We start from the raw sequence: 19796 nt of genomic DNA, 5'->3' as shown, positions 1-19796 counted from the left end.
AGAGACATGGGGAGGAGAGAGACAGATAGAGAGAGGGGGGGAAGGGGGACAGATATTGAGGTGAAGAGAGAGGTTGATAGAGATGTGGGGGAGAGAGACATAGAGAGGGAGAAGGGAGGGAGAGATAGGGGGAGAAGGGAGAGAGAGAGGGGGAGGATGGGGAAGTGGGACAGATATTGAGGTGGAGAGAGAGGTTGATAGAGAGAGACGTGGGGGAGAGAGAGAAAGAGTGAGCGATGTGGGGGGGCGAGACAGATAGAGAGAGAGAGGGAGAAGGGAGAGAGAGATAGAGGAAGAAGGGAAGAGAGAGAAGGGGAGGGTGGGAGATATGGAGGTGGAGAGAGAGGGTTTGATAGAGAGAGGCAGAGGATGATTTGGAAAGGGATGCTCTCTGTTAACTTATGGACAGAGAGTTTAATGGGTGACACGCAGCACCCTCAGGCTTCTCTTCACCTGCGTCCGTAATGAGAGAGAGAGAGAGAGAGAGAGAGGTAACGATGCTGGGTCAGTCTGCCCAGTATAATGACCAGCAGACACACTCACTCTGCCAGGGACAACCACACACACACACACACACACACACACACACACACACACACACACACACACACACACACACACACACACACACACACACACACACACACACACACACACACACACACACACACACACACACAGGATGCTGCAGAGCAAATTCAACTGACTTCTGTTTTTCTGAAGTCATTTCAGCTCAGTTCATTTCGGTGCAATTCAATTCAATTCAGTTCAATTCAATTCAGTTCGATTCGATTCAATTCAGCTCACTTTATCGCCATCCAGTGTAATTCCACTTCATTCAACTCAATGCCACTTAACGCGGTGAAGATGTTTTTTTTTTTGTTTTTTTGTTTTTTTGTGCAGGAGCATAAAACCAGTCATCTGGCTACTCTAATCCAGAAACACTGTCTGGCGCTTGTAAGAGGGATCCTTTGTTTGGCAATATTGAACAAAACTGCTCAACCCACAGACAGCCATTAAGGTAATGCTCGGAGGCAGATGAGCGCTGAATTCAGGGCCGGTACAATGCCGAGCGACGGGCTTCAAGGCGCCCATAAAGGGAAGCGTCTCAGCGAGGGGCCGCTATGTAGGTCTCTGCGTGGCTGTGTGCGCACGCATGCGTATGTGCACGCATTGTGTGCCGCGCGCGTGTGCGCCCGTGAGATCGACAACAAGAGACAGTAAGAGAGAGAGAGAGAGAGAGAGAGTGGGCGAGAGAGAGAGAGAGAGAGAGAGTAAGACGTGGAGTGCCGGCATCTGGATACGAGTGCGTCTAAATGGGACAGAGATTGCGCCTCTGAGCGTGTATATGCGGGGTTCAATCCAGCGGGGAGCGTAAGACGAGACTGATGTAACGGCGGGGAAACTCTCCTCGTCGCTCGCGTGTCATCATCATCGTCTTTTAGAGGAGTTAGTCGGCTCGCGGCGCACACGTAATCGTGTGCTATTATGCGCGCGCACACGTGACAGCCGCGCGTTTCTTCAGGTCGGGTCTGGGCGTCCCGAGGCCCGTTCGTCTGACGGTGTGCGCCGACGTGTCCGTGCCTGTGCTTGTCTGCGTCTCGTGTGTGCGTGGGAATGGCATCCCGGCATTCCTGCCGTTTCCCGGGAAGAGCTGCGGGACGGGTTCACGTCGCACCGTTATCAGCTCGCCTTAACCGCCCGCCCGCGTCATCAGGCGCAGTAAACACTGTCATCAGGTAACGTAAACAGGCAGGGCGGGGGGTGGGGGGGGGTGGGGGCAGGAAGGCGATGTGTGTGGGCCGGGGGGGGGGGGCGAGGGGTGTTGGAACAGAAATGTTGGGTCCCCCCCTCCCCCCTCATTTGATCTCCCTCTAGCTCTGTTTATCTCTCCCCCTCATCTTGCAGGATGACGGCCTCCCTCCTCCCCTGGATCTAGGCGGTGTACACGTGCGCGCCAAACTCCCACACCGCAGCAACTTGTGCAAGAACACATCTCCGTCTGAGACCTCCCTCCCCCCTCCCCCTCCCCTCCCCCCTCTCTCTCTTTAGCTCATTTCCCCTTTCTCCTAAAATGATATCCCTGTCCTCTCGCTCTCTTTCTCCCCCTCTCTCTCTCTCCTCTCTCTCTTTCTCTCTTTCCCCCCTTTCTTTCTCGCTCTCTCTCTCTTTCTGTCTTCCCCCTCTCTCTTTCTTACTCTCTCTCTTGCTCCCCCCTCCCTCTTTCTCTCTCGCTTTCTCCCCGCTCTCTCTCTCTCTTGCTCTACCTTCCTCTTATCTCTCTCTTCCCCCTCTCGCTTTCTCCCCCTCTCTCTCTCTTCTTTTCTCGCTTTCTCCCCCCTCTTTCGCTCTCTTCCTCCCATCTCTTCCCCCTCTCTCTTTCTTTCTCCTTTTCAAATTCAAATTCAAATGTGCGTTAATTAGCATGGCAAATGTACATTTGTGTTGCAAAGCATTTACACATGAAGGACAATGAGAGTGCAGGAATACACAACATGTATACACCAACACATGCAGTACAACAACTTACACACCTACGTCATGGCAACAACATCCTGTGTGACTGGATGTGTGTGAATTTGTCTGTCTCTGCATGTGTGTGTGTCTTTTCTCTCTTTCTCCCCCCACTTTCTCTCTCTCTCGCTCTCTTCCTCCCCTCTCTTCCCCCTCTCTTTCTTTCTCTTTCTCTCTTTCTCTTGCTTTCTCCCCCCACTTTCTCTCTCTTTCGCTCTCTTCCTCCCCGCTCTCTTCCCCCTTTTTCTCTTTCTCCCCCCACTTTCTGTCTCTCTCACTCTTCCTCCCCTCTCTTCCCCCTCTTTCTTTCTTTCTCTCGCTTTCTCCCCCCACTTTTTCTCTCTCTCGCTCTCCTCCTCCCCTCTCTTTCTCTCTTTCTCCCCCCACTTTTGCTCTCTTCCTCGCCGCTCTCTTCCCCCTTTCTCCCCCCACTTTCTCTCTCTCTCACGCTCTTCCTCCCCTCTCTTTCTTTCTCTCTCTTTCTCCCCCACTTTCTCTCTCTCTTCCTCCCCGCTCTCTTCCCCCTTTCTCTTTCTCTCTCTTGCTCTCTTTCTTTCTCTCTTTTCTCTCTCTTTCTCCCCCCACTTTCTCTCTGTCTTTCGTCCCCCCCCCCCCGTTCAGGTCAGTAGATCAGCTTTCAGTCTGGCTGGCTGGGTGATCCCCGGTTTGGTTACCTCGTCCTTGCTCTTACCTCCTCACCCCGCCAACCTGCCCTCCTCATAACCATATGGCAGCTGCGCGGCCTGACCCAACTGTTGCCCGGATAACCATATCAGTGTGCCGGTGTCATCATGACAGCCGTTACGGAACGCTTACTTTCCGTGTGTGTGTGTCTGTGTGTGCATGTGTGTGTGCTTGTTTGACTTTGTGCGTGTGTGTGACAGAGAGGCGGTCGAAAGTCGTCCTCCCCCCTTTTCTCCCTCGTATGAACTTCAGCCAGGTTACTCACGACCGCCGTCCGGTGTGCGCCGCGAGCGCGCTCGGGAGCGAGGGGGGTGACAGACGCTCGTCATATTTAATCCCGAGGGGATTTCTTTGAAATGAAAAGCTGCTTTTCAATTTAATAATCCCGCCGGCCTAATCCGACCGCCCAGCCCCTTGCCCACAGTCCAATTAGACGGACCAGCTCGGCTGGACCGGGCCCGTTCGCCGCAATCCCATCACCGCAGCCCGTCCTCGCTCAAGCACAACACCGTGGCTCGCGCCGTCACATTCCACCGCTGCGACCTTCATGTTGCTTTGTGAAGCTGTGCAGTGTGCAAAAAAAACACACACACACACAAAACACACAGCAAAGTGATGTCAGCCCACCTCCTTCTACTGCAGATTTGGCCTTGTTAACAAAGCCATTGATTATGGCTCACGATGAAGTGTGTCGGTGTGTGTGTGTGTGTTTGGGTGGTATTGTACAAATTTGTGTGTGTGTGTGTGTGTGTGTGTGTGTGTGTGTGTGTGTGTGTGTGTGTGTGTGTGTGTGTGTGATGAATCCAGTTCGATACAGCCACTGTGGTACCGCACTTTCACACACACACCCACACACACACAGTTTCCAGGGAGGGAAAGTGCTCACTACAGTAAAAGAAGAGTCGGTGGTGAAAAGTGCTGACTCGCTTCTCTCACAGAGGTCACCGAGTGGAGGATGCAATGTCAGAGGTGGCGCGGTGCTCAAACTCGTGTCCGGATAGCGAGAGAGAGACTGCAGGAAAGTCAGAAAGCAGAAAGGACGGAGAGAACGACGGAAAGATAGGGAGAGCAATATGCTGTTGTGTACTGTATGTACTGTTCTGTAGAGGGCTGAAGTGCGGCCATTATTTTCATTGATCAGATGGGAGAGAGAATGGTTCTGTGTGTGTGTGTGTGTGTGTGTGTTGGGGGGGGTGGGGTGTGTGGGCAGAGAGAGGCCACATTGCCCAGTTGACTGCAGTGCCATGTGACTGCCGTGATCATTAGTGTGGACCTGATGCCAACGGGTATCCTGATGACCCACATCTCAGCACTCCACTCTCACTCTCTGGCCAACACCCAAAACACACTGTCCTTCCTCCCTCCCCCCCTCTCTCTCTCTCTCGCCTTTCACTCCGTCGTTCCCTTTGTCTGTCCTCTCTCTGAACTTATCCTCTGTCTTTCACTTCTCTCTCTCTCTCACACACACACATACTTGTGACACTATACTTGTGGGGCCTCCTCATTGACTCCCATTCGTTGACAGGGCTTCCCTAAACCTTAACCCTAACCTTAACCACGCAAACTACATGCCTAACCCTAACCCTTACCCTAACCCTCATTCTAACCTTGACCCTAGAACCAAGTCCTAACCCTAAAATAGACCCTTTTACTTCTGGGGTCCCATAAAAGGGCCCTACGAGTTAGGTGGTTTCTGGTTTTTCTATACTTGTGGGGACATTTGGTCCCCATAAGTATAGTTAAACATGGTACATATGCACGTGTGCGCGCACACACACACACAAATATGAATCAGGTGGGTTTTCATCAGCTGGTTAAAGCAACCAAACAATGCGTGTGTGTGTGCAGGGCGTGTCAAGAATTCTTCATCCAAAACATGTTCAGTAACTCGCCACCGGAGAAATAAAAAATATGTTTTCTTCATCACGCAGTTCCATGTCATCTTTTTTTATCAACGCACTCACTATTCCACCTTAGAAGAGCATCACTATTCCACCTTAGTAGAGCATCACTATTCCACCTTAAAAGAGCATCACTATTCCACCTTAGAAGAGCATCACTATTCCACCTTAAAAGAGCATCACTATTCCATCTTAGAAGAGCATCACTATTCCACCTTAGAAGAGCATCACTATTCCAACTTAGAAGAGCATCACTATTCCACCTTAGAAGAGCATCACTATTCCACCTTAGAAGAGCGTCACTATTCCAACTTAGAAGAGCATCACTATTCCACCTTAAAAGAGCATCACTATTCCACATTAGAAGAGAATCACTATTCCAACTTAGAAGAGCATCACTATTCCACCTTAAAAGAGCATCACTATTCCACATTAGAAGAGAATCACTATTCCACCTTAAAAGAGCATCACTATTCCACCTTAGAAGAGCATCACTATTCCAACTTAGAAGAGCATCACTATTCCACCTTAAAAGAGCATCACTATTCCACATTCGAAGAGAATCACTATTCCACCTTAGAAAAGCATCACTATTCCACCTTAGAAGAGCATCACTATTCCAAGTTAGAAGACCATCACTTTTCCATCTTAGAAGACCATCACTATTCCACCTTAGAAGAGCATAATTATTCCACCTTAAAAGAGCATCACTATTCCACCTTAGAAGAGCAACACTATTCCACCTTAGAAGAGCATCACTATTCCAAGTTAGAAGACCATCACTATTCCACCTTAGAAGAGCATCACTATTCCACCTTAGAAGAGCGTAATTATTCCACCTTAAAAGAGCATCACTATTCCACCTTAGAATAGCATCACTATTCCAAGTTAGAAGACCATCACTATTCCACCTTAGAAGAGCATCACTATTCCACCTTAGAAGAGCATAATTATTCCACCTTAGAAGAGCATCACTATTCCACCTTAGAAGAGCATCATTATTCCACCTTAGAAGAGCGTAATTATTCCACCTTAGAAGAGCATCATTATTCCACCTTAGAAGAGCATTAAAACCTTGGATTTGTTCCCCTGCTTTGGAAATCTCGGGGTTTCCACTGCACCTTTTTTCCCCGTGACTTGAAAGACTCAAACGTCCCATGAGCGCCCCGCGGCTCAGCTGACCGCTTCTGGCTCAGAGTGTGGCTCCCTCTCCTTCTGTCCGCCGCCGTCCTCCGTCAGCCTCCACCTATTCAACATGCCTCCCCGTTTTATGATCTTTCTGTCTCTCCCATTCATTCCCCCTCTTATTTATAGCCAGGCGTATGGGAATGGTTTTATTGCTTCACTGCCGTTAACCCCCCCCCTCCACCACCACCACCACCACCCCTCGTCTCTTCAGGGTCTTCTTATAGGCAAATCTTCTAAAATATGATCTTCTGCCATTTCTGCGTCTCTGGCAGCTGACTTTGGCATCGGTTCTCTAACAGACGATCTTAAGAATGAGAAAACAGACCCCACCCCACCCACCTCCACAGCTGATCAAGCTTTTTTTCACTCTTTTTTCTTTTGCACCTCTCGATGGATTTCCCCTCTTCACACCCCCCCCCCCCCGCGGTGGTGGTCGCCTGCGATTGTTTCTGATGACTCCCCGTGTTGGTTTGATGTGGTGCTGCTTCCAGCTCCTTAACGGTTTCCACTGACCCACTGAAGCGGCTTTGAAAAGTTCTTCTTTTCAATTTCCGCTACTACTACTACTACTACTAGTACTACTACTACTACTACCACTACTACTAGTACTACTACTATTACTACTACTACTACTACTTCTACAACCGCTCGGCTCACCACCGAAACCCCCGTCATCTCCTCCTAGACAGCCCCCACTCCACTCCACCCCACCCCACCCCCACCCCCCCTGATCTAACCTTATTCCCAATTCCGTCTGCTACCCGATCGCCACCTGGGGCTTGTCCTCTCCACCTATTAAACCCCGGAGTGGATCGCTGCCTCGCGCTCTCATATAGAATGCATGCACTTACATAAAATAAGCAGCGCCCCGAGCGCAGTGACAGTCACGCGCCGACACGCAAACCCGCGTGCATCGGGAAAACTCTCCAAAGAGTCGACAAGTTCTGGCACGGCAACCGACAGGACGGACACACACACACACACAGGAAGTTGCACGCGAAACCCGTCGGTTGGTGGATGTTATGGCAGGAGGTAAGGGTGGGGGTGGGGTCACACTGCTGTTACAGGGGAGTTAATTACCTCACGTGATCAATAATTCGTTAGGGTGCTGGGTAAGCCGTGTGTGTGTGTGTGTGTGTGTGTGCGTGCGTGCGTGCGTGTGTTTCTGGACATTTGCGTGCACGTAAGCGTGAACCCCAAACTCCTCCCGTAAGCATTTTCTTTCCCTGGGAACGTCAGATTAAGAGGATTGACTCCGTAATGGATTAACCTCTGGAGTCAGTGTGCGTGTGCGTGCGCGCGCGCACGTGTGTGTGTACGTGCTGAGCGGGATCAGAGAGCTCGTGTATGAATTGATTAGCTCAAGAAGCCCCATCTCCTTCCTTTTTAATGACCGCATCAGCGCTTTTTTTTCTTTTCCCAGCGCGCGGCGGATAAAAGTGGAGCCGTCCGTCAAGGAAACGGGGGGGACCCCGCCCCTTGGAGAGGGGCCGACTGTCACTCGGAACGTCCCCCCGGGGAGCGCTAACCGCAGACCCGCGGAGACCCTGCCGCGTTATGCGGCGTGCGCATATACTGCCTTGCCGGTGCCAGCGTGGGAGGATGGGCTGTAAGTGGGAGGTGGTGCGGGGGTGGAGGATGAGAAAGGGGGCGGGGGAGGTGGGGGTGGGCGACTCCATCTAATTGTCTGGTGTTTATCTTCTAGCGAAGGCGCTCACTTGTCATCGCAGCTTCCTCGGTGAAGACCGAAAGCGTCCGCGTCCATCTCACCACCATTATTTCGGCATTTTTTCTTCTTCTTCGGGGAATAAACGTATGTGCGAAGGTAAAAAAAAAAAAAAAAAGACACGGAGGGGAAGGACGGAATGGAAAAACAAAATGACCAATTACTCAGCTGGGGGCTGGCTATCCTCCTACTCTTTATGTTTTCATAACCCAACGAAACTCCCCAGGGGTTTAGATGTCATCTGCACGCACGTATAGATTGTTGGCTTGCAGCAGCGGAATGAATGGTGCCCTGCAGTAAACCGTCTTAAAGGGACACACACACACACACACACCACACACACACACACACACTAACAGCAGGGTACCGTCACACTGCTCACAGGCTTAGTCGTGTGACACAGACAGGCGAGTGTGTGCACACGGGCACTTCCGCTGACAGCTATTTTGCAGAGATGAGGCGGTGTTTAGACACCGGCAACTGTGTGTGCAGTGCGGCGCGTCCGCGGAGGTGTGAATAAGGGAGGAGGCAGCCGGGAGGAGCGGACAGACAAAGATCGGGAGCCAGAAAGTGGACACCGAGAGAGAGAGAGAGAGAGAGGGAGAGGGAGACGGGAAAAGGGGGCTGGGTACCAGAGAGCTGAGTAAAATTTGTAAGGTAAGGCAAACAAATTTACAACAAATAAATGATGTGCAGGAGAGAAAGCCAAAGTTGAAGGGAGCGGAAAGCAAATGACTGGCGCCATCCCAGTTCCGCTTCAAGCGGTCTTACCTGTTTGCTGTACTTGTTCCCAGTCTGGCAGCCGTACTCTGAGCACTGGTCGGACCCGAGGGACATGGCGTCTGCGTTGCCACTGCCTCCGCTGCTGCTGCTGCTGGAGCCCGCGCTCCCCACGCAGCCTCCGCTGCCCACAAAGGTGTTGGAAGGGGGCAGCTCCTGGACTGCCTGGTGCTTCTTGCCCTCTGCTGGGGGGGAGTGGGGCTGGAGGTGCACCGCCGGAAGCGGGGAGCTGGATTTGTAGTGCCTGGCCAGATCTGGACTCGACTGGTGCCTCCTGCCACCACCCATCCGTGGACTGCCCGGGTCACCATCCATTGCACAGTAACGTGCCGCAAGACGCTCGCTGGCGCTGCTCACGTCCTCCTCGTCCTCATCACTCGCGTGGCGACGAAGTCCGTTCACGGTGACAATGCCGCTATAGAGGGATCTGTCTGACTTCCCTCCCCCCACGGCCACGCTGCCGCCGCTTCCGCTGCGCTTGTCCCGGCGCAATTTCCGTCCCCGATCCGAGCCCCCGCCGCGTCCAACCTGTGGCTGCGCCCCCTGGGGACTGAAGAAGTCTTCCTCTGGTTCCTTCTTACCGGCCTCATAGCCATTTTTGCCTTGGGCACCGCACTGCCTCGCTGTGACTACTAGAAGTATAACCAAGATTACAGCTGCGGCTCCCGCTAGAACACCAATGGCCACACTGAGGCGCTGTTTTCCTAACGCGCGCTCACTGTCTGGGTCCCCTGCGATGTCCAGGGTCAGAGGAGCCATGAGGCTACGGGCCACCTGAGAGGAAGGTGAAGGGGTGGGAAAAGTCGAAAGAGAAGGGGAGAAGGAGAGGGGAAAAAAAGAGAAGAATAAATTGCACAAAGACAACGATTACTTGCATGACAACGACTTTGAACCACGTCTTAAACCTCATACTCGATGGCGGTATGGCGTTTCAATGGCGATAACGTGGCGTAACCCTGCATTTAAACATGCCGTTGCTGCTGAACGAGTTAAAACATCTCCCAATCTTGCCTTTGATTTTGGAACATGTGCAGACACAGAAGCAGGCACGCATGTTCACTGCGTACACACACACACACACACACACACACTCACACACACACACACACACACAACATGAAGGCCCTTGTGATAGATAAAATATTTCCCACCTTTGAACAACTAAGGAAGAAATTTAATTTTACCCCGATCCCATTTGTTGAGAATTCCTCCAGGTTCGTAGCAATATTAAAGCTAACACACCTTCCTTTCCCAGTTTGCCTGAGGAATAACCCACGGGATCTCCGTTTTCCTTAGAGCCTCCGTAAAGGGGTGCAATATCATTTACTTATAATTTCCTGTCTGTTTACCAAACCCGTCATTAGAGATTCTAAGAACTGCACGGGAGGGGGATTCGGGGACGGCTTTGACAGCTGAGCGGCGGAGAATAGCACCAGGAGGGGTGCGTACGGCCTCAATCTGTGTCTGGCACGGCCTCGTTCAATTCAAGGTGCGGCGTCGCCTACGTTTCTCTAACCTCAGACTCTGTAAGATGTTGCCAGATGTTGATTCTACCGTGACAGGTGCAGACTCTCACCTGCCTCGCCTCTCTGGCACACACATTGTGGTAATGCCCTAATCTGGCCACCTACTGGAGTTCAAACTTCCAAACCCTGCCAGACGTTTTCAAAGCTATTGTCGGCACAGTAGGAGAGAACAATGACAATCTTTCTGGAAGTGAACTCCAAATAACAAAATCTGTCACTTTGGGGCGCCCGGTTAGCGTAGCGTAAAATCTCAAAATGCTTTATCCGCAATGTCGATAAGCCTATTCTACGAAGTAGCTATCAAAAGCATTTTTGAGTGGGTGTCCGGGTACGCTTGTTCGAATCCTCGTGTTACCTCCGGCTTGGTCGGGCCTCCCTACAGACACTATTGGCCGTGTCTGCGGGTGGGAAGCCGGATGTGGGTTTGTGTTCTGTTAGCTGCACTAGTGCCTCCTCTGGTCGGTTGGGGCACCTGTTCGGGGGGGGGGGACTGGGGGGGAATAGCGTGATCCTCCCATGTGCTGGCTGGCCACTCCACATGTATTGGAGGAGGCATGTGGTAGTCTGCAGCCCTCCCCAGATCGGCAGAGGGGGGTGGAGCAGCATCCGGGACAGCTCGGAAGAGTTGGGTAATTGGCCGGGTACAATTGGGGAGAAACATGGGGAACCCCCCCCCAAAAAAAAAATAAAAATAAACAAATAAAACATAAATTGTCACTTTGTTTGCAGGGAGATTGATCCTCCTCCACTGGAAGACCCCTCACCCACCGAGTCCAGCTCGGTGGATGAGGGAGGTGATGGAGCCTCTCAAACTTGAGAAACTGAGATTCAAAATGAGTGGCTCCTCTGATAACTTTGAGAGAATTTGGGAAATCATTTAAGAATTACATAATCCCCCTCCCCCCACACACACACCTTCTAAGTCACATGTATTCATTATCTTGGATCTGTTTCTGTATTTGTAGCCCATCACCATGAGATGAGCCTGGGGCCTTTACTGCATGTTTGTTAATACGTCTTGAGTATGTTTTTCTTTTACTTCATTGCCTTTTTTTATCTTCTTGTTGTGTGGCTGTTCTTTATATTCCACAAAAAGCCAATAAAAATACGTTTGGGGTGGGGGGGGGTGCGGGGTGGGAGCTCATTCTGCAAGCCTGACACCTTGTCTCACAGTTCCTAAGAGAATTCTTTAATCCTGTCAAGGAATCACACACTGGAGCTAAAAGAATGCTTTGCTGCCAAATGAATGGTTGCGGGGCTGAGGGGAAAGACAGGAAGAGAAAGGGAGCGCGACAAGGGGAATGAAAAAAAAAAATCAAGAGAAACCGAGGCCGGGATCTATTTGAACACAGTATGGATTTCCGAGAGCCAAACAGAATAACTACAACCTGTACTGGTGGCAATACGGGAGGGTGCTGCTCATGCAACAGCGCTGTAACGCTCGGGTTTTGATTATATTATCTGTGCACATTAGGCTTACCCACATACAGGCCCATCATTCACTCCCACTTATCGCTCCCCCAAGCTAAGAATGAGCCTATGTTATATTTCATTGTTTCCTCACAGTCTATCTGTGGGAACAGTATCATTGTTTTAGCAGGCGTTGTGCTGGTTGCATGCCATTATTTTCCCTCCGCTGCATAGGGGCCCTCTCAGCCCGGCTCCGCTCTGCTCTGCCCCATTGTTCTGCTTGGCCTGTGGTACTGCAACCCCTGCTCGTTCTGCCCGATAGTTCTGGCTTAGCGCATCCCTTGTGTTATTGTGCTACAGCAGGCCTTATGTGCATGGCCAGGTGTGATGGCATGTGTTGTGTTGTGTGTGTGCGTGCGTGTGTGTAGGCATAGCATGCGTGTGTGCGTGCATGCAAGAGAGAGGCAAAAGAGAGGGTGAGCTGTATGGCTATGCAACCCCTGCTCGTTCTGCCCGATAGTTCTGGCTTAGCGCATCCCTGCACTGTCTTGTGTTATTGTGCTACAGCAGGCCATATGTGTGCATGGCCAGGTGTGATGGCATGTGTTGTGTTGTGTGTGTGCGTGCGTGTGTGTAGGCATAGCATGCGTGTGTGCGTGCATGCAAGAGAGAGGCAAAAGAGAGGGTGAGCTGTATGGCTATGCAACCCCTGCTCGTTCTGCCCGATAGTTCTGGCTTAGCGCATCCCTGCACTGTCTTGTGTTATTGTGCTACAGCAGGCCATATGTGTGCATGGCCAGGTGTGATGGCATGTGTTGTGTTGTGTGTGTGCGTGCGTGTGTGTAGGCATAGCATGCGTGTGTGCGTGCATGCAAGAGAGAGGCAAAAGAGAGGGTTAGCTGTATGGCTATGCAACCCCTGCTCGTTCTGCCCGATAGTTCTGGCTTAGCGCATCCCTGCACTGTCTTGTGTTATTGTGCTACAGCAGGCCATATGTGTGCATGGCCAGGTGTGATGGCATGTGTTGTGTTGTGTGTGTGTGCGTGCGTGTGTGTAGGCATAGCATGCGTGTGTGCGTGCATACAAGAGAGAGGCAAAAGAGAGGGTTAGCTGTATGGCTATGCATCAGCCCAGTGTGTGCTTGTGTGTGAGAGCCAGCCAAGTGTTTTGTGTGTGTGCGTGCGCTCACGCCTGTGTGTACGTGCACGCACACTGGTTAAGCGCCCAATAGGATGGTGCAGCAACCGCCTCTACTGCGTTTGAGTGCTTGTCTCTGGCGCATTGCCCGCTCCCAGCAGAACCCTCCACCCTTCTGCCCGAGCGTTGTTCGGACTGGGCTCGACACCACCTATCTCTCTTTCCCGTTCTCGGAGGATTCTCTTATCGGCATGTAACTGCAGATACCGGTGTTGTGAGGGAGACAAGGACTTCTCCCCCGTCTAGCCACGCTACCGAACCGAGAACAGTCAGGGTCTCCGTTTTAGTTTAACGTTTGAACCTCAACGGTGGACTAAATGGCAGCTCAGAAGGAGATATGTATTCATAAAGACGGGGGGGGGGGGAATCAGGCAATCCACCATCATCAAAAAGGCCCGCCATTCAGAGGAGGACAGACAAGCCCTCGCCGTCTTTGATGAAAAAAATATAAGAGTGTAAAAGCGCAGTCATTAAAATTCAATAGTTTTACGTCCCTAGTTCTTCTGATCTACCAAACCCATATAATCTCTCCAAATGTAAATCGTGTCCAAAAAAAAACAAACAACATTCTTCAAATTCTAGCTAATTAGCCAACATGTGGTTCAACCCAATACTGTTGGAAAGAAAAGACTGAAGTGATTTTCTGCCACGCTGCTGCAGCAGGAGCCGCCGTTTTCATCCCCTAATTACATCTGGCATCCGTCCACCTCTCAGTTTGACTTCATTATGAGCTGGAGGTATTCTCTCCTCAATGACTTCTACTCAATTACTCCTACAAGTTCTTTCCTACGGTGAAACTAAACTAACCATGTTGCAGCCTAAAAGTTGTTTTTAATGGGGTTGGACTTACATACTTTTACCCGGTCAAGGACCTTTGGTGATGCAGACCCACTGCGGTTAATTCCCTTAATCAACCCCCCTTCCCGCGTGTTTCCTCCCCAACCCTAAACCCCCGCGCTGCCCCATGTGTACTTGTTCAGGCTTATCTAGAGCAGAGGGGACATGTCGGTGGTGTGATGTTCTAGTCCAGAGCCGCGGCCCTTTGGTTCCTGTTCTGGTGACCCGGTTAGATAAGACGTCTGTGAAAACAAACATGCAGTGGCAACTGAGCGTCGTCCAACCGCACTAAAGCAGACATCCGAAGATCTCTGTGGTCTTTACGCTGTTTGCCAGGGAACACTGCGAAGTACACTTGAGACCCGGGCAGACTGAATCCTTTGAAGCTCTTTGAGGATTTCAGGACCTTAATGTAGATATCATGCATTTTTTATGCACATGTTTAAGCTACATGTGCTGCCCTGCACTTCTAGTTATGTGCTATGCAGGAGGACAATGCATGTAGCTCACGGGCGAAGCATCTCAAAATACTTCACCCACAAGGCCAATAAGCCTGTTCGACAAAGTAGCTGTCAAACACATTTTGTTGAGTGGGCGTCTGGGTGACGTGGCGGTCTACTCCGTTGCCTACCAACACAAGGATCGCCGGTTCGAATCCCCGTGTTACCTCCGGCTTGGTCGGGCGTCCCTACAGACACGATTGGCCGTGTCTGCGGGTGGGAAGCCCGATGCGGGTATGTGTCCTGGTCGCTGCACTAGCGCCTCCTCTGGTCGTTCGGGGCGCCTGTTTGGAGGGGGGGGGTAGCGTGATCCTCCCACGCGCTGGTGAAACTCCTCACTGGCAGGTGAAAAGAAGCGGCTGGCGACTCCACATGTATCGGAGGAGGCGTGTGGTAGTCTGCAGCCCTCCCCGGATTGGCAGAGGGGGTGGAGCAGCGACCGGGACGGCCCGGAAGAGTGGGGTAATTGGCCAAGCACAACTGGGGAGGGAAAAAAAGGGGGAGGGGAGGAAATCCCCCCAAAATTTTTGTTTTGAGCAATGGAGCAAAAAAGTCTTTCATGTGTACATCAGCACACTTCTGTTGCAGACTTAGAAATCCAAGAGGCGGACACAGGTTAGACAGCAAGAGAAGAAGAATTCACAGTAACAAAAGGCCGGATAAACGTTGAGCCGTGCAGGGGAGGTATGACTGTGTTGTGCAGTAGAAAACACGTAGGAACTCAGTGTTGCTCAACACCGTGCTTCCGCCAATTGAGAAATTCAGGATGATATCTGGGACAGTTCCCATCCCTCCCTATTTCCCTTGCTCTTTTACTCACCTCCCAAACATCCCACTCACACAGACACACACAGACACACACACACACACAGACCCACACCCCTAAATGCTCGAGCTCTCAGTTCAGTGCACCGTAGCGAAAACACACTAAAGTGATTAAAAAGAAGAAAATATCTGTGTTTTTTTCCCCCCTCCTATTCATCTTCTGTGATTTTTATGAAAGGATGCTGGGCAAAGAAAACGTTCCAGTTAGATCCAAACAACAAAGAAGCTGGCATCGCCAACAACAGCCAAAACAGAATAAGGGCTCCTTATCTGGGACAAAATTGTTTCCTCAAAATAAACTAAAACCAGAAGAGATTTTGCAGCGACCCGTGGAAGATGGGAAATGGTGCCGTTATGTAGCTCGTTTGTTTTACTCAGACAATAACCTTATTACCGCCGCACACAGCTGCAAAAGATGCGATTTGTTGTCATTAGCTGAACCTTCATTGTTGCGCGATATTATCGTGGACGTCTTCGTAACTCGTTGCTACTACTGCCCCCTAGTGGTAAAACGAGGTGAACCGTTCATTGAGGAGCTATGGCTCTACTTTAAGTCATGGATACTCAGCATTACCTGTACGTCCACCAGCGTCGCGTTGGCCAGGCTCTCGTTGATGAAGACGTGGACCAGGGCGGTGGCGCAGAGTGAGGGCACCCCGCTGTCGTTGACCCGCACTACCAGGCGGTGTAACCCCCTGTGGCGTCTTTCCAGAGGCTCGGCCAGGGTGATCACCCCGTTGGTATGGCCGATCTCAAACAGTCTGAAGGGGTTTCCCCCGACCAGGGTGTAGTGGAGATCTGCGTTGGGGCCCGTGTCCGAGTCCGTGGCGGTGACGGTCCTGACGATGGTGCGAGCGCTGCTGGCCGGGGGAAGGAGCGTGTAGGACTCGTTGGCGGGAGAGGTGATCAATGGGGCGTTATCGTTTTCGTCTGTCACAAATAGGGAGATGGTGGCGGTGGCGGTCTTGCGAGGCTCGCCCCCGTCCACGGCCCGGACGCGGAAGATGTAGGTGGCTAGCTTTTCTCGGTCAAATGACGCCGAGGAGAAGATGGTTCCCGTGTTGTTTTCGATAGAAAACACCTCCTCTCGTCCCTTTTCTCCATCTCCCCCTTCGCTCTTCTCTGCCCCTCCTCCTGTCTTCATCTCGTCGTCTCCATCCAGCTCGACAAACAGGCTAAGCTCCGCGTTCTCCCCTTCGTCTGCGTCGGTTACGGTAACCATGCCAACCGGGCTGTTGGCGAGGAGGTTCTCTTTCACGTAGAACATGAAGATTTCCTGGACGAACTTTGGCGCGTTGTCGTTGCGGTCCGTCACCTGGACGACGACGGTCGCCGAGCCCTGCAGAGGGGGCGTGCCCTTGTCCTTGGCAATAACCCGGAACTCGTACCTCTCCCTTTGCTCGCGGTCTAAAACCCCGGTCGCCCTGATATCCCCATTGTCCGCGTCGACATAAAAAGCCCCATTGGCTGCGGGATCGAGGGAGTAGGCGATTTCTGCGTTTTTGCCGCTGTCCGCGTCTGTGGCTAACACGGTGACCACCCTCTCGCCGGGCGAGTTGTTCTCGGCAAAGTGGACCTCCACGACGCTCTGGGCGAAGGTCGGCGCATGGTCGTTGATATCCACCACTCGCACCGTCAGCGAGCTGTTACTGGACAGACTGGGGCTTCCAGAGTCTACCGCCACAATGGTGACGCTGTACTCTTTGGTGGCCTCGTAGTCCAGCAGGGCCGAGGTGTGCAAGAAGTACTTTTTCCTGTTCCTATAAGGTTGGTTTAAAGAAGCAAAACAACAAACAGCCATTTATTGTTTCTTTGCACCATAGCTTCCTTAATACTTCCTTGATCATTTTGCAAATAATAAAACTTCACTCTCACGTCTAGGCTAATGGGAGGACGTCACTGTTGGAAGTGGTGTTAGCGTGCGCTAGTGCCGTTTATCTATCATCCACCACTATCTCGCTGCACTGTGTTATGTTTCAGTTGGCATAATTGCAACGCAGCCAATGTTTAAAAGTATTTATAAAGTTCTAAGAATGATTCTGTCCAGTAAAACACAGAGGTCCCGCCCTCACCTGAGCCTCCCAACACGCCAGTACAACTAGGACCGCCATTAATTTCTCTTCTGAAAACTGAGATTCCTTAAAAAAACAAAACCGTTACTTTTACCGTGAATTGTTTTACAACACACACAAATTGTACGACTAAATAAGTGACTGCATAGTTATGAATGAAACAAAAATTTGGACTATGTGGACCCCGGTTAGACTTGGGTGAAATCTAAGAACAAGTCTCAAAAGCACTTCCGGGTACAACCATGGGGGCGGGGCCTCTGTGCTCCAATGGGCTAAATGGCTGTGTCACATCCGCAAAGACATTGGCTGTTATAACACTGTAAAATTGTATTGTAAACGAGCACGTTTGAAATCTAATCATGACAAAACCACAATAATAAACCATCACAACAAAAAGATGACCAGTCGGAGATGTAGGGTCATTTGTGTTGCACTCGCTTACCTGTCAAAGGCCTCGTCTGCAGGCAGAGGTGGGAGGGCGGTTTCTCCAGCTGGTTTCAGCGTGAACGGGACATCTCCTACCACCGTGCACGTCACAGCCCCGTTCTCCCCCTGATCTCGATCCGACACCTGTACCAGAGCCACTGGCGTGTCAACCAAAACGTTTTCTGGTACCAATGCCGCTCCGTCGCGAACAGGAATCCTTCCAATTTTCCGAATCTCCACCACGGGCACGTTGTCATTTTCATCTCTGACGGCCAGAACAACAGTGGTTCGATCAGTGCGAGGTGGCTGACCCCGGTCCCTGGCCGTCACCGTGAATCTCAGCTGGGCCACTTCTTCTCTGTCGATCCTGTGGAGGACACTCAGCCATCCAGACGCCTCATCCAGCCGCAGGAGACGCCTGACAGATTCGGTGGCAGCTCCAAAGACGTACTCCACCTGCCCGTTGACGCCTACATCACGGTCTGATGCTCTGACTTGGAGGACAGGTGTGCCCGGAGGGGCGTTCTCCGCCATTTCTGCCTCGTACACGGCCCTTTCGAAGCGCGGGCTGTTATCGTTCACGTCGGTGATGGCGACACGGAGCAAGGCCTGGGAGGAGCGAGGTGGGTTCCCTCCATCGCGGACCCTCAACACGAGCTCATAGGAGTCTCGCTGTTCGCGATCCAATGGGCCCTTCACGATGAGCTGTGGTTGTTTCTCGCCATCGGGTGTATCTGCCACCTGTAGCTCAAAAACGCTACTCCTCGCCCCTCCGCCGCCATCCCCTGTCCTACTCCTTCGGTCCCCTTGCCCTCCGTCCACTCTGTTAATGGGGTTTCCGACCGTCGCGCGCCTCGTTGAACTCGACCCCGCTCCGCCATCTTGGATCAGCTCATACCTGTCGATGCCGTTCCGCCCGAAGTCGCGGTCCGTAGCCGTGGGGAGGAGGTAGAGGGTCCCTATGGGCCGGTTCTCCTCCACCGAGAGCTGGAGCACAGGTGAGGGGAAAGACGGGGTGTTGTCGTTAATGTCTGTTATGACCACACGCCCCTCGAACAGGTCCACCCAGCTCTGCAGGGGCCCGATGACGGAGACCTCGAAGTCGAGGAAGCACTCGTTCTCGTCAAATATCATCTGGCACTGGGCGAGTTTCTCCCGGTCGATGCGCCTGGGGCCCGTGGTTAGCTCCCCTGTCACGTTGTCAATCTTGAAGTACTCCGAGCCGCTCTCCAACGCGAAGGTGACGTCCCCGGTGCCAGTGCCCGCCGTCAGGCCCAGGTCGGCGGCGACGTTGCCGATTTTGACGTCAGGCGGGCCCTCCTCCGCGACTCGGTACCGGAGCGCTGAGTCGGCAGCCGGGAGCTGAGTCAGCAGCTGCAGCAGTGCGAACGCGAGGCGGAGAGCCTTCGCCGCGGAGGAGTGCACTGCACCAAGCCTCCGCATTGTTCCCCCCTCTCTCTCTCACCCTCTCTCTCTCTCCCTCTCTCTCTCTCTCTCTCACTCTCTCTCTCTCTACTTCCCACCGAGTCTGCCTCCAAATTGTTGTGTGGTTGCGTTGAGTGTTGTGTTTCTCTCCTCTTTAGGGGTGTCCTGCTCGCGTGCTTCTCGTCCTTCTTCTGCGGTCCTCTCGCCGCGCAGGTTCTTTTGTTGGAACTGTCGCTCTTCCGTGCAGGGAGAGAGCGAGACGGCTGAAGTGGGGAGGCAAGCCTCTGGAGCACGGCCGCGGTTCACATGGTAGTTCACTTCAGAATCGCTTCTTCTATTCCCCCTCTTGTTCTAGATTGTGTTTCTTTTCTTTCTTTTTCTCTCTCTCTCCAACGACTCGGACTGTTCACGGCATAAAGAAATTTTAAAAAAAGGGTACCAACTCATCAGCCTCTTTATTAGCCCACTTTGTCCTTTCTTTCTTTTTTTTTTTTGTCCTTACCGGAGAGAGATCCCGTCCCCACCGGGGGCCTTTATCACTTTATAATACCGGTTGTCTTCTTCTTCTTCTTCTTCTTCTCTATTCCAGTTGCAACCGGGGCCACTGAGGGTTTTCTCACATTTATTCGGTTAGAAACTGCAATGCAGCACTACACAAAAGAGAGAGAGAGAGAGAGGGAGAGAGAAGAGGAGGAGAAAAACTGTCCTGCTCTCCGGCTCCGGACGCTAAGGCAATTAACTCACATCCCCAAAGAGGAATACGAATTAGATAAAAACCCAACTTA

At 51.8% G+C, this 19796-nt stretch overlaps 1 protein-coding gene across 1 annotated transcript in view; it reads right to left on the bottom strand.

Annotated features, from left to right (window-relative positions):
- pcdh7a (protocadherin 7a) overlaps positions 1-19029 on the bottom strand; it is a 41140-nt gene extending 22111 nt beyond the window's left edge. Inside the window, exons 1-3 of the mRNA XM_056280668.1 lie at positions 17603-19029; positions 15663-16848; positions 8785-9567 (exon numbers count right to left, since the gene is read on the bottom strand). Coding sequence (XP_056136643.1) covers positions 8785-9567; positions 15663-16848; positions 17603-19029 — 3396 coding nt within the window. The remainder of the gene's footprint in view (positions 1-8784; positions 9568-15662; positions 16849-17602) is intronic.
- Positions 19030-19796: the final 767 nt, after the last annotated feature.

The sequence above is a fragment of the Lampris incognitus genome, chromosome 5 (genome assembly GCF_029633865.1).
Source record: "Lampris incognitus isolate fLamInc1 chromosome 5, fLamInc1.hap2, whole genome shotgun sequence".
Taxonomy (NCBI): domain Eukaryota; kingdom Metazoa; phylum Chordata; class Actinopteri; order Lampriformes; family Lampridae; genus Lampris; species Lampris incognitus.
The sequence above is the reverse complement of the archived record's forward strand: the minus strand, read 5'-3'. Positions and strand labels throughout refer to the sequence as shown.